Source organism: Chrysemys picta, chromosome 2 (genome assembly GCF_011386835.1).
Source record: "Chrysemys picta bellii isolate R12L10 chromosome 2, ASM1138683v2, whole genome shotgun sequence".
NCBI classification, from domain to species: domain Eukaryota; kingdom Metazoa; phylum Chordata; order Testudines; family Emydidae; genus Chrysemys; species Chrysemys picta.
The window spans coordinates 162,536,810-162,550,964 of NC_088792.1; the positions used below are offsets into that span (position 1 = coordinate 162,536,810).

Consider the following 14,155-nt stretch of genomic DNA (forward strand, 5'->3'; position numbering starts at 1 on the left):
CAAGTTTAATTTACTGGATTGCAGATGAAAAACAAATTCACAACATCCTCCCTGAATCAATAATCTGTCAGTCATGTTTGGTATGATGGAGCAGCCAGGGGAGTCCCTGTAACAGAAACAGATGGCCTCAAGGCTTTCACAAAATACACCTGATTCTGACCTTTCATTAGCAACAGCCATGGAGAGGGTTTTCCTGGGCTCCCCTTCCCTGACTCCTCTGGCCTGAGTGGGGAAAGCGAATCCAACCTGATGTCTTATGGTATGATCATGTGGTTCAGGACACATTGATTTCAAGAAAAAAGAACAGGAGTACTTGTGGCACCTTAGAGACTAACAAATTTATTAGAGCATAAGCTTTCATGGGCTACAGCCCCACTTCTTCGGATGCATATAGAATGGAACATATATTGAGGAGATATATATACACACATACAGAGAGCATGAACAGGTGGGAGTTGTCTTACCAACTCTGAGAGGCCAATTAAGTAAGTGAAAAAATTTTTTTTGAAGTGATAATCAAGATAGCCCAGTACAGACAGTTTGATAGGAAGTGTGAGAATGCTTACAAGGGGAGATAGATTGAATGTTTGTAATGGCTCAGCCATTCCCAGTCCTTATTCAATACTAAATCAAGGCCGCTCTTTGGTGCAGGATTCATTTGCTCTTGGAATAGGAGGATGCTGCAAAGATGGGAATGGGGTGGGTTGGTGTTCTGGAAAGCTCCCATTAGCCTGTGAAATGGGTCACCACTCACGTTGGGGCAAAATGCAATGGTCTCTTTTGGCCTGTAACACACAAGGGCAGGAATTTCTGTTGGCATCCAGGATCTAGTTTTCTGCATTTAAATATTGGGATTCCCTGCTAGATTAACTTAGTGCTGGGGCACCGCACTAGTTTGGCAGCTCATTTTAGACCAGGGGTCAGCAACCTTTCAGAAGTGGTGTGCCGAGTCTTCATTTATTCACTCTGATTTAAGGTTTTGCGTGCCAGTCATACATTTTAACGTTTTTAGAAGGTATCTCTCTATAAATCTATATTATATAACTAAACTATTGTTGTATGTAAAGTAAATAAGGTTTTTAAAATGTTTAAGAAGCTTCATTTAAAATTAAATTAAAATGCAGAGCCCCCCGGACCGGTGGCCAGGATCTGGGCAGTGTGAGTGCCACTGAAAATCAGCTCGCGTGCCGCCTTTGGCACGCGTGCCATAGGTTGCCTACCCCTGTTTTAGACTATCCTCTTTATGTTCAGTTCTTTCTGCCTCTGCCTCCAATCCCCTTTGTTCTTTGGAGTCCTTCTCATTTCTCATTGCCGCAAATCCCTGAAATCCAGAGAAATGGCACAGAACCCATTAAAACACTGTAATGAATTTCCCTATGTATCACAGGAGCAAGACATGGGCGTGAGGAAAAGTCACTGATTCACAGTGCTCATGATTTTCCAGCAATGTGATTATGAATAGACATGAGCTGATTTAGCATGGGCTTTGGAACCAACAGGAAATGGTTAGGCTATTGTGTGTACAATTTGCATGAGCTAATCTACATTCAAAGAATGGGTACAGATGGATCAAAGAGCATAATAGACTCATGTTCTAGCAGACCTGTGTGGCTGACTGCCTGCTCAGGATGTGTTGCCAGTGAAATCTCCAAGGGCCAATCACTGGAACAGGCACACTGTGTATTGCATATCACAAGCTCTGCTGAGGGGCAATGCCCTTGGGGGACATACAGTTCTGCATTGTCCCCAAGCAGCACCTGGCAGCTGGGGAGATGATGTGGTAAGCTCTCTTCTCCGACACAGCAATGTGCATCTGGAGTAACTGCCCTGAGAGAAATGGTATTACTCTAAATTTACACAAGTGTAAATGAACAGAATTTGGCTGACGGTCTTTGGTGATGTCTGCTATTCCATTGTTTCGGTAGTTCATCGTGTCCACAGGAGGAATTTTTGCTGAGCAAAATGCCAAGCAGTAACAAAGGCCTAGTCCGTACTAGATGAGTGCACTGGTTGAACTAAATCAATCAGAAAATTGATCCATTATACTGGGGAAAATTCCTAATCCAGAGGCGCTAAACCAGTTTAACCCTTGCCAATTTCACTGTAACGTACTGACTCAGCTGAACCTGTTTAAATAAAGGTTAAACCGTCTTAAGTGTATCTATATTAAGGGTTTGTACTAGTTGAATTAGATTATTTTTTAATCTATTTAGTGAAACCAGTGCATATTTCTAGTCTAGACAGGGTCAAGGAGCAGGAATGGTGAAAAGCATCAGGATCTGGCCTACTCCCATGCTTGAAGATAAGCATCTGCTTAAGTGCTTTGCTGGATTGGGGCCTAGATGGGTTTTCTTTTTTAATCCTTTCAGTTTTAAAGTGATCTTAGTAACAAAAGTGTGGAGTGTTTATTGTGGCACTCTCCCTGGATACAGCTGCGATTTCTTGTGTTACACTGCAGAGCTGCTGGAATGGTTTTTGTGTCCTGAAGTACTGACCTTGGAACCTTGCAAGAGCATCCAGAGAGAGACTTCGGCTGCCCTATCAGCTTTGGGATTCTCTTCTGCACATATAACAGATGGGGCGGCCCAACAGCAGTAGGAGCTTGACAAGCAGCAGTTTGCTAACATAAGAAGACAAATACTCATAGATTTTTTTTTTTAAATGCAAAACTGAATCCTGACCTGTGAAATACATTTTTCCACCCCCAAAAGAACCACATTCTGATTGCAAGCCAAGGAAACTCTGCATGGAGTTGTAGCTTTAAGACATAGACATTTTATATGACAGCTAGCCTCAACTATACACTGAAAGTGATTGACAGATATTTGTGCATCGATAGGAATATTGAACAGCAGCTCCATGCGATTCATTTTGCATTTACAAAACAGAATATGAATAGCTAGGTACCAGGCCTGAGGGGAAAATACTCCTCACTGCACACGCATCACTGTAACAAATAAAAGTGACGTTTGCAAATGGAAAGAGACAGCATTCCCATCTCGCCAGCCGTCTCACTCATCCCATGCTTTGCAGACTTTGTTCAGAGGGGTGATTTTATCAATATCCTGCAGGTGAAGTCCCTGTTTCTGGGCTTGTCCATTCTGCACGGGGCAGGAGACTTTGGCATGCAGGTTCTTGAGGCAGACGGAGTCGGAGGATTCCCTGTCCGTGAAGATCTTGTTGCGAGTGCTGAAGCCACTGGTGCTGCCCGTCACCTTCTCCGAATAGGCCTCATGATGCCCTATCTCCTCCGAGCAAACTTGGAACTGGAAGGCTGCCTGGAAGCCCCGCTTGAAGTTCTCATTGAAGTAGCCATAGATGATGGGATTGACGCTGCTGTTGGAGAAGGCCAGCCAGTGCGCGAAGGGGAAAATGTAGCCCGTCAGCAGGTCGATCTGGTCGTCATCCAGCTTGGTGTAGTCTGTGAACAACATCAGGGTCCACAGGGGCAGCCAGGAGAGCATGAAGAGCAGGGCCACCAGAATGAGCATCTTGATTACCTTGACCTTCCTCCTGGAGACAGCAGCACTGCAGCACTCCTGGTTCTCCACCCTGTGCTTGCTCACCGGGCCCGATGACCTGTAGAGTTTGACGCCAATCCTACCGTACATGACCATGATGAGGGTCAATGGGGCCACGTAGATGTGGGCAAAAAGGACAGTGGTGTAGACCTTGCGCATCTCGCTGTTGGGCCAGGCCTCGTAGCAGGAATACAAGGGGTAAGCCAGGCTCTGGTTGTCATTGTACACCATGTAGTGATCCTCAATCTGCACCACCGTGAGCATGACAGCAGAAGGGCACATGATGGTGATGGCCAGGACCCAGATGACCACGATGGTGTTCAGGGCCTTGAGCAGACTGAGCTTCGATTTAAAGGGATAAATGATGCAGCGGAACCTGATGCAAAACCAACACACGGATAGGTGAGTTCTACTGAGAGAAACTTTCACAGAGCAAGACCCAAAAGCAATCTAAGCACAAAGCAGTACCAGGTTCTCCTGGGACATGGTGCATGATTACCTTGGGCCAGGAAGACTGGTAGTTAACTCCCAGATCATGTCTCTTTGGGCCCATGCCCACAGAGGTGGAAAGGGGCAGAGGTCCCAAGTATCTAATCCAACCACTTGCTGGGTTTTTCAAAAGCTCTTAGTATTGGCCTAATTCTGCTTCCATTGAAGTCATGGTAAAACTTCCATTGAAAGAGAGAAGGGGTGAAATTGTGGATTGGTGCTAAAATGCCAAGATTGACTTCAACAGAGCCAGAATTTCACAGCTTGTGTCTTTACACTGTACCCCCATTCTGCAGTGGAGGTACCGGTTATTGATTCCATAGCACCAAGGAGCCCCAGTCCTGGACGAGGCCCCTGCTGTGCTAGGCGCTGTACAAACACAGAACAAAGGAATGGTTTCTGCTCTGAAGAGCTGATGATCTAAGTGTAAGACAAGCACAGCAGGTGGGGACAGGCAAGGGCGGAGCACAAGGAAACACTGAGACCGGGCTGATTAGGAGGATAGGCAGTGGTCTCGGGACACCAGCAACATGACCGTTGTCAGGTGAATGTAGGCTTCGTGGCAAAGGAGATTTGAGAAGGAGGATGAGTAAGGTTTGTGGCTGTGGAGGGGATGCTCATTCCAAGCGTGAGAGGCAGAAGGGGAGAGAGCTTTTAAATGAAAACCTAACCACTTTTTGACAAAAATGGATATTTTTCAAGAATTTCTGTTTGATCAAAAAATCCATTTTCCATCATTAAAAAAACAAAACAAAAACACACCACCCCGCCACCTTCTGGCACCATCCCCCTTTCAGAGGAAAACGTTCAACCAGCTCTAAAAATACCTTTTTTTCTTAGGACAGAGGGGTTGCCAGATTAGCTCAGACCAGGAGTCCCTCTTGCCCAGTATCTCACCTCTGACAGGGGCCAGTACCAGCTGCCCTCAGAGGAAGGGTCAAAAAAACCTGCAACAGGCATTTATGGAATCACCTGTGCAGAGGACCATTTTCTTCCTAACTCTGATCAGTTAGAGGCTGGCATGTGCCCGGAAGCGGGAAGGTAGAACCAATGGCCTACCTTTCCATTCCAGTTCTTATCTGGAGTTTGCAGGTTCACTCATAAAGTCAAACTCCCCCAGTTAACCTGCAGCATAAGATTGCAAAACAAGGAAGCCTGCATTTGATTGAGGTAATTGTCTGCCTTTGCCACATTGTGCTGATGTGAATGGCTGCGAGGAGGCACACGGCTCTGAATGATTAAAACGTATGGGAGTGGAAATAACCTTTTGATTCTGGCAGTTTCTTACTTGAAACAATTTTGGAGTTATTAATTCAACAGTTCCATAACTGTTCTCCAAGTAATGGGGTTTTTAATTAAACGTAGTTGTCTTGCAAAAATATCAGCCTTTGAAGCCATTCACGCTCAGCGTAGTGTCACAAATTTCAGACATGAAAAGCCTCGCGTTGGGACCGGATGGCTCAGGGACTGATAAAGGGAAGAGGAGCGGCCCCAGCAGCACACAGCTCTGTCTTGCCCCTCGTGCTAGCAGGTCCTAGCTGATGGCTGCTCAGGGCCCATTGTGTGGAAGGAGCTTGGGGCTTGCATGTGGGCAGGCATCCACTAGGCAAAAGCCACCAGCAGAACTGGCCTGGACTGGCCACATAGCACCTAAGGGCAGGCCTGCCCTTGGAAGGCTTGGCCAGTCCTGCTCTGCTGATGTGCTATAGCAGCCAAGCGCTCCCAGTGTGGACACAGCTTACACCAGCGCTGCGCTTTAGATGCTACTGTCTAGCCCATGCCTGCCTCCATCCCCACCACTCTGGCTTTTGCCAGCACACCTCTGTTGGCCAAAAATCTCATCCCTGACCAACAGAGCTATGCAAGCAAAAGTTCTGTGGTGTCGACCTGGCCTAAAGGCCAAATGCTTGCACCGAGCAAGGTTCCCCCTCAGCACCTTGGCAGGGCAGTGTGGAGAAGGTGGCGCGGCTGCACCAGATACTGCCGGCACTGTGGATAAAGAGCCTGCTCCAATCTATCTTTCCCCGTTGATCTTAATGAGAGTCGGAAGGGGGTTCAGAGCCCTGTGCTTTGATTTTCTTTATTTAAAGTCAGGGGGTGGGGGAGCTTCCGTTTATGCTGCTGCAGCTCCACTTTCCCTTGTGCAGCCTCTTCTCACCTGTCCACAGCAATCGCCACCAGCGTGAAAACAGACGAGGACACAGACATGCCCTGAACCAGCCCACTCATCTTGCAGATTCCATTGCTGAAGGGCCAGCCTAGCAGAAAATAATCAGACATGAGTCAGTGTGAGTCTGGGGGAAGCAGAAGCTCGTCAAACCCAAGAGGTGCAGTTGCAACTCAGTTGCTGCACCATGAAACGCCAATGCAGTTTGCTTTGCCCAGGGGAGCTCACATGATAGAGAGATTGGGAGAGGATGCTGTGGCCGAATACAGCACTAATTGCGGGCTGCAGCTGAAAAGAGTCCATGCAGCTTGCACATCAAGCCCCTACCCTGCAGAGAAGCTGTTGGGGGTGATTTCATTGTTAGCGGCTCTTCTCTGCCAAAGCAGCAATCGTCTCACTACAGGAACTCAGACAAGTTACAGAGTGGTAGCCATGTTAATCTGTATCAGCAAAAAGAACGAGGAGTCCTTGTGGCACCTTAGAGACTAACAAATGTATTTGGGCATAAGCTTCCGTGGGCTAAAACCCACTTCATCGGATGCATGCAGTGGAAAATACAGTAGGAAGATATATGTACACGGAGAACGTGAAAAAATGGGTGTTGCCATACCAACTCTAACGAGACTAATCAATTAAGGTGGGCTATTATCAGCAGGAGAAAAAAAACTTTTGTAGTGATAATAACTAAAGTTTTTTTTCTCCTGCTGATAATAGCCCACCTTAATTGATTAGTCTTGTTAGAGTTGGTATGGCAACACCCATTTTTTCATGTTCTCTGTGTATATATATATATATATCTTCCTACTGTATTTTCCACTGCATGCATCTGATGAGTGGGTTTTAGCCCACAGAAGCTTATGCCCAAATACATTTGTTAGTCTCTAAGGTGCCACAAGGACTCCTCATTCTTTTTTCAGACAAGTTAGCATCTTATATTTGTATATGAAATGTCCAACTGAGAACAGTTGGCAGATCTGGGGAGTGATGGGGTGCAGGCCTGGGCAATCATAGGGTGCTGCAGGTCAGGATCGAAGGGCACTGGCAGAGCTGTGTGAGGGGGGCTGCAGGACAGATATTAAAGGTGTTGTCAGAGCAGTGTGGAAGCCCAGAACCGGAGCAGCAAGCCCTGTGGGTCAGGATTGCTATGACTTAGCAGGGCTGTGTGGGAGCTCTGGACTTGCAGTAGCAGAGAGTTTTCACTGGCAGAGCTGCCAGGGTCAGTGGGCTGGCAGGGGGCACAGCAGGTCTGGACTGGTGTCTCTTGGCAGAGATGTGTGTGGGAAGTTTATACAGAATCTCCTCTCCCTGCACCTGGGCAGCACTGTCAGTCCCTCACTCCAGCAAGCGGAGAATTCACTTACCAGTTAGAGAAAATGAGATGCATTTCTGTGGCCCATTTAGTGAGCGTGTCTCAGAGCATCCCAGTATCCTTAACCCTCCAAGAACTTTGGGTGCCAGCAACCATAGAAGCTTCAATGTGTTAGACAAAGTCATTGTTTTTTCCAGGCTCCAAGCCCGAGACCATACAGATGCCAGCTGCCTCCTGCCTGATCCCTCTGGCAAGGGCATTATTCCGAGTTGTTCCTGGTTCAGAGCAGGAGGCGCTTAGCCAGTCACCCCTACCCAGGCCTAGGCAGCACAGGAGAACAACCCCGTGTGCTCTAGAGGGGAGGGAGCTGCTGTGCTCAGCAGACACTTAATGAAGCCTGAGGGAACAGTACTGATCCCTGTGGAGAGTCCTGGCCTGGGGACGGGCCAGCTCAGGAATGCAAGAAGAGACTCTCCTGACCCGTTCTACCATGTGCAGCAGCCCCACAACTTTCCTTAGGGACCAAGGACCTGATCCAGAGGTCGCTGGAGCCAACAGTTGACTTCAGTGGGCTTTGGATCAAGCCTGTAGCACACACAAAATGCCCTGCACAATTCCCCTCATCTTGCCAACAGCATGGAGCAGAGCATGCTAAGGTGCTAAGCAGCTGCTGATCCCATGGAAGTCAGTGGGAACTACAGGCCCTCGGCCCCTTTGCAAACAAGGCAGCATTTATTTAGAAGTCTGCCACGAGGCACCCAGGTTTGCAAATGTTGGCTAGCTTTGCAGCACTTTTACAACCCTAAATGATCCCTGTCTCTCTCAGGTGCTTACACCTTTGGATGCTCCCAATGGAGCTGCATTGCCTGTGTTCCTAAGGCTGCTTTAGGTCTTAGTGGTTTCCTTACTCTTAGCATTTCCTTCTTCAAAGGAATTAATAAGTATTAGCTGACACCTCCCCTCTGAGGTAGGTGCGTATGTAAATGGCCCAGAGCAGTGGAGTTATGTGCCTGAGAACCCAGAGGAAACTGGGATTGAGTCAATTCTGTGCTCAGGGCCTCTCTTCTCATCAACTCTTGTAGGTGGGACACTGCTGGAGGTCTGGCCAGCACAGAGAGCGCTCAGTGTCACCCTCTCTCCTTACCTGTGATTAAATTGTCCACGAGTGTGGTAGGCACACAAAAAATCCCAACCAGCAGGTCGCTGATGGCTAGGTTGAGGATAAAGAGGTTGGTGACTGTTCTCATCCGGCTGTTCTTCAGCACAATGAAGCAAACCAGACTGTTCCCAACCATGCACAAGGCGAAGATAAACAAGTAGGAGATTATATAGATAGCGGCAACAGGCGGGGAGTGCTGGTAGTAGGGCAAATATGTCAAGTTTCTTTTATGGCTCATTAAAGAAAAGATCGTCTTGTTGATTCTGCCTTCTGACTCCATCCCGGGGCCATCCATGGGCTGGCAGGGATTTTGCTCAGCTGTGAAAGACCATAGGAGAATTATGGGAATTTCAGTGTTTTGACAACAGAGAAGTTTCAAGTTGTGACAAGACTCTCAGAAACAATGGGTATCAGAGTGGTGCAGATATAGAGACTGAGATGGGCGTGTGCAGAGATAGATAGATGTCCCCGGGGATAGATGCAGAAATGAGTATAGGTGGAGTGGTGAAAGATAGAGAAATGAGAGAAGGAATATTTGTACAAGACAATTTCCCCAGATATGTACAAACCAGCTTGGAATGTGTCAAGTGAAGTAAACAACTTATTAACTCATAGGCAGAACATTAATGGGAGAGGCAAGGCTGAAGGGAAAGTCCACCCAGCAGAAAAGTCATCTACATAATTGGCATTCCATTATTGCATTTGTGTAATTAGTTTATGTACATAATGAGGGGGAGCACAATGACACCGCGGGAGCAGGCGGCGCAGCTCTGCTGTGTAATTATTATGCCTTTTAATGAGCAGGTGCCACAATAAGACAGATCCTCGGCTGGTGTGAATTGCCAGAGCTCCACTAAGCCAATGCAGCTCTGACTTTCTACACCAGCTCAGGATCTGCCCTTCTGTTTTCAGACTAATTCCATCCCTTGTGTTTCGAGTGGTTCTCTTCCCTAAAGGAGATTTGCATGCAAATTGGCTCTCAGTGCCTGAGTTATCCACCAATGCGCCTTGCTCAACAAGGGAGAGAGTTAGACTCTCAACAGCCCAATATCTTCTGCACAGCAACCAGCAATGAGGCCCTCCGAGGGGATGGAGCAGCAGGGTCAGTTGACCTCTGAAGGAGCAAAGGGCTTTGGTTTTGGGGTAGCTAATAAGGGCATGCCTCTACTGCAATAGAAGACACGCAGCAGAGCTGAGGCTGGCCTGGGTCAGCTGACCTGGGCTCAGGTTGCAGAGCTATAAAATTGCCGTATGGACGTTCAGGTTCAGGCTACAGATATGGCCTGGCCCATCCTTTCTCCATGGCTTGTCCCACTTTTATTGTCACTGCATGTTAAAGAGCAAAGGACTTATAATAATGGGCATGTAGTGAAGAAAGGAACGCAAGCATCCTGCTCTAGTCCTTCATCAAAAGAGAGAGTGCCTCGCTACTACAGTGAGAGATGATTTACAGAAGAGGTAAGTAGCTAGGGAGAGATTTTTTGTATTGCACATATCAGCCTCAAACAGTGATCAGGGCTCCATTGCGCTAGGCACTGACAGCCCCTGACCCAAAGAGCTTGCAATCTAGATAGATAGATCTGTATGGGGAGGGAGGGAGGCTAGATAGATACCAGAACAAATTATTAAACAATCAATTTGTTCAAACATAGAGGAGAACAGGGTTATAAGAAATAGCCAACAGGGATTTGTCAAGAATAAATCATGTCAAACCAACCTACTTTCCCCCTTTCACAGGGTAGCCAGCCTAGTGGGTAAGGGGGAAGGGGTAGCTGTGTATCTTGATTTTGACCCAGTTCCACATGACATTCTCATAAGCAAATCAGGGAAATATAATCTAGATTTAGTTTCTATAAGGTGGGTTCACACCTGGTTGAAAGGAGTAGATGGCTGTCACACTAGGTGGGAGGACTTCTCAAGTGATGTCCCACAGGAGTCTGTCCAGGGTCCGGTGCTATTCAATATTTTCATGAATGACTTAGATGACGGATTGGAGAGTAGGCTTATAAAATTTGCAGATGACTCCAAGGTGGGAGGGATTGCAAGCACGTTGGAGGAGGATTCGAATTCAAAAAGATTTTGATAAATTGAAGAATGGGTCTAAAATCAATAAGATGAAATTCAATAATGACAAGTGCAAAGTACTGCACTTAGGAAGGAAAAATCAAATGCGCAGCTACAAAAAGAGGAATAAGGAGCTAGGCAGCAGTACTACAGAAAACATTTGGGGAGTTAGAGTGCCTCTCGTGCAGAAGGAGTCAATTTGGGGGCTGTATTAACAAGAGTGGTGTTCTATTGTTCCTGTGTGTAAGACACGGGAGGTAATTATCCCAGTGTACTTGGCACTGGTGAGGCCATGCTGGAGGACTCTGTCCAGTTCTGGGTACCCCACTTTAGGAAAGATGTGAACAAATTGGACAGAGTCCAGAGGATAGTAACAAAAATGATAAAAGGTTTAGCAAACCTGATCTATGAGGAAAGGTTGAAAGAATTGGGAATGTTGAGTCTAAAGAAGAGAAGGTGGGATTGGGGCGGGGGGGCTGATAACAGTCCCCAGATATATCAGAGGTTGTTATAAAGAGGATGGTGATCAATTGTTCTCCATGTGCACTGAGGGTAGGGCAAGAAGTGATGGGCTTAATCTGCAGCAAGGCAGACTGAGGTTAGATAATAGGAAAAACTTTCTAACTCTCAGGGGAGTTAAGCTTTGGAAAAGGCTCCCAAGGAGGGTGGGGTGTGGAATCCCCATCATTGAAGGCTTGTAAGAACAGCCTGGACAAACAGCTGTCAGAGATGGGCTAGATCCATCTGGTCCTGCCAAGGGCAAGGGGCTGGACTCGATGAACTCACGAGGTCTCTTCCAGCCCAGTATCTCTGTGGTGGATGGATGGATAGACACCTGCATGCGTTTGAATGAGATTTTCTACAAAGTTTACATCCAGCGAAAATACAAACTGGATTCCTGCCCCCTTACAGGAGATGGGCTACATGGGACATAATAGGCCCTTTTCATCTCTGTCTCTTATTCGCCAGCTGACTTGTCCCTGAGCAAAGCTCTGTGTTACAGTGGGAACTCTATGAGCATCCTATTGAGGGGCACTAGAGGGCAGTTCTGGGCTGAGAGAAAGCCCGGAAAGCTTTGGCTGGACAAAGGGCGTGTTCTGGGCTGTTGGGTGCTGTCAGTGCTGAGTGTCGGTTTTAAGCTGTCAGGCTCACTCCAGGGAGATTTCCAGACGCTTGCTGTAAGCCCTGTCCAAACTCCCTCCCCCAGCCACTCCTAAAAGCTGAGGGTGGGGTCGCACTTTCAGGCACACCCCCGAGCAAGGGGGGATGCACAAGGAGCCTGGTCCTCAGAGAGGTTGTTCTGTGGCACAGTGACTCCCATCATTCCCCACCTGTGCCTGCTGGGGCGCCATCAGCGAGAGCCCTTTCCAGGTGCGGCATAGTCCCCGTGCAGCCAGACAGCTCCCACGGGCCCCTCGGGGAACCAGGGCTTCGCCCTCTTGCCCACTCGCTATTCAGTTACTGCCAGGGAAGCATCCCTGCATGCCAGGGCCCCAATCCATGTGACCCTAATGCAGGCCAGGCACAGAGGGTGTGATAGTCCTTACCCCCCATCCCCAATACACACGCACCCTTGTGCAGAAGGCCCCGGCATGATCAAGCCATTGATCTTTAACTTTTTTGGCCATCCTGGTGCTGCCCACGTGCTAAGAATTGTCTGCCCAGCACCTCATCCAAATGGCTGAATTCCTGGCACAGACCATCCCAGTCTGATCCCCACTGTCTGGCGTGTGTAATTCTCCCCCACTCTCTGGAGCTACAGTGCTTTCCCCTGGGGAATGCCACACACCCCACTCTGCAGGGCAAAGCCAACCAGGCAGGAGCCTCTTCCCCTTCATGTGACTGTCTCCTCCTTATGCCTTGTTCCAGGGCACTCAGGAGTTCATCTAGACTGTCCAAGCTGCACCTCTTGTTGAAGTATCTCCCGCGTGCACACATTTCCCTCCCGTTGGGAACAGAACCGCTACCATCGGCACCAAAGAATAAGGTTACAGGTGGCCTGGAGATCAAGACATGCAGACAGTTATCTGTTCTCACTCAACCACCTGGAGAAAAAATGTTCTGCTGAGATAAGCCTAATCGATAAACACAGAGCGGTCATTGTCACATCCTTCAGAGCCCTATTCAGCTGTACAAGAATACAAGCAGTTCTCTTGTCTCCTTAGACTCCTTCCACATCTAAGGCTATAGCTCCGCTCAAACAGCAAGCGCCAACACTCATGCTTTAATTCTATTCCCAGGCTGAATGATACAGAGCCCTGTCATTAACCGGTTGCTCCAGTGAACTGATTTGGACCCTGGAGGAAGTAGAAATAGATCATGTTCATCTGATAGAGCTTTCAAAGTTCCCTGCAACATTTGGGGCATGTTTTTGTCTGATCCAGGCAGGGGTTTGTTCTGATTTTGAGACATTATTAGTGCAAATTCTTTCACTGAGTTTCTTCCTGCTTTGTTGATCAATGACCCCTCACTTACCGGGAAACATAAAATACCTACAATATCTATTTCTTCATATTGCGAGGGGAGACAGATTTTGCATCCATTTCAGCCACCAGGAGAATAGCACCCCTTCTCCATAGGGCAGCTCTGCAGAATATCAGGAATTATTTAGTTTCTTACCTGTGTCCTCTAGGAGTTGAGGGAATCCTCTTTTCAGGCTGGCAGAAGAAGCTACCAACTTCCCATTTAAAATCTTATATTTCCAGCACAAGAAGACTGGCCAGTAACAAAAGAAAAAGAAAGACAGGTCTGATCTCTAAATTATCTAAGCTTAACCCCTCAATCCATGGTGGAAATAAAATGCGAGCCTGTTCTGTGGTGATAGATGGGAGGTGCAGTTGTTTCTAATCTGCTAATCTGCCTGAGCTCAGACTGAATGCAGACTCCTAGGTCCCCTTTATTATAAAGACAAGAACAGTGATGTCACTGAAAAGGCTTCAAAATGCAGAGACCAGTTGGAAGGACCTCTTGGTGTGAGTCTCTCTGCCACTCTCTCGCTTCTCCCTCCTCCTCCTTAAAGAACCCATTCCTTCTCACTCTGCACTTGTTCAAATCTTTTGGTCTAACCACATTTTTTTTTAAAACGTCCCCCTTAAAGAGGCAAGATGGTCTAAATTGACGCATCGCATGGAATCACAGTGGGTTAGAAAGCTCAATCCTGGCTCAATCATGCTGACACGTTTATTTTGGCATGCATGGAAAGCGTGGGGATGTGATTATTCTTTTGAATAACAACCCCTTGCCTGCCTCTTCGTCCCAGCCTCTCAAAGCACTTTACGGACACTCATCGAACACCGTAGCCCCGCGGGGAGGTAAGTATTATCCCCTAATGTACAGAGGGGGAACTGGGGCACAGAAAAGTGCCTTGCCCAGTAGAAAGCAAAACCCTTGTCTCCCAGCCCTCTGCACTGAATGAATGAGCTCATCAAGCTTATGATTGATGATGA

The 14,155-nt window shown here is 47.5% G+C and overlaps 1 protein-coding gene across 1 annotated transcript; it reads right to left on the minus strand.

Moving 5' to 3' along the window:
• Window positions 1-475: 475 nt before the first annotated feature.
• On the minus strand, window positions 476-13,599 carry LOC101935047 (neuropeptide FF receptor 1-like). Its single transcript, XM_005286522.4, has 4 exons — window positions 13,329-13,599; window positions 8,631-8,963; window positions 6,169-6,268; window positions 476-3,897 (listed from the first exon to the last, which is right to left on the minus strand). The coding sequence occupies exons 2-4, from the start codon at window positions 8,938-8,940 to the stop codon at window positions 3,012-3,014; spliced, it is 1,296 nt and encodes a 431-aa protein (XP_005286579.2). The 5' UTR covers window positions 8,941-8,963; window positions 13,329-13,599; the 3' UTR covers window positions 476-3,011.
• Between the last annotated feature and the right edge of the window lie 556 nt (window positions 13,600-14,155).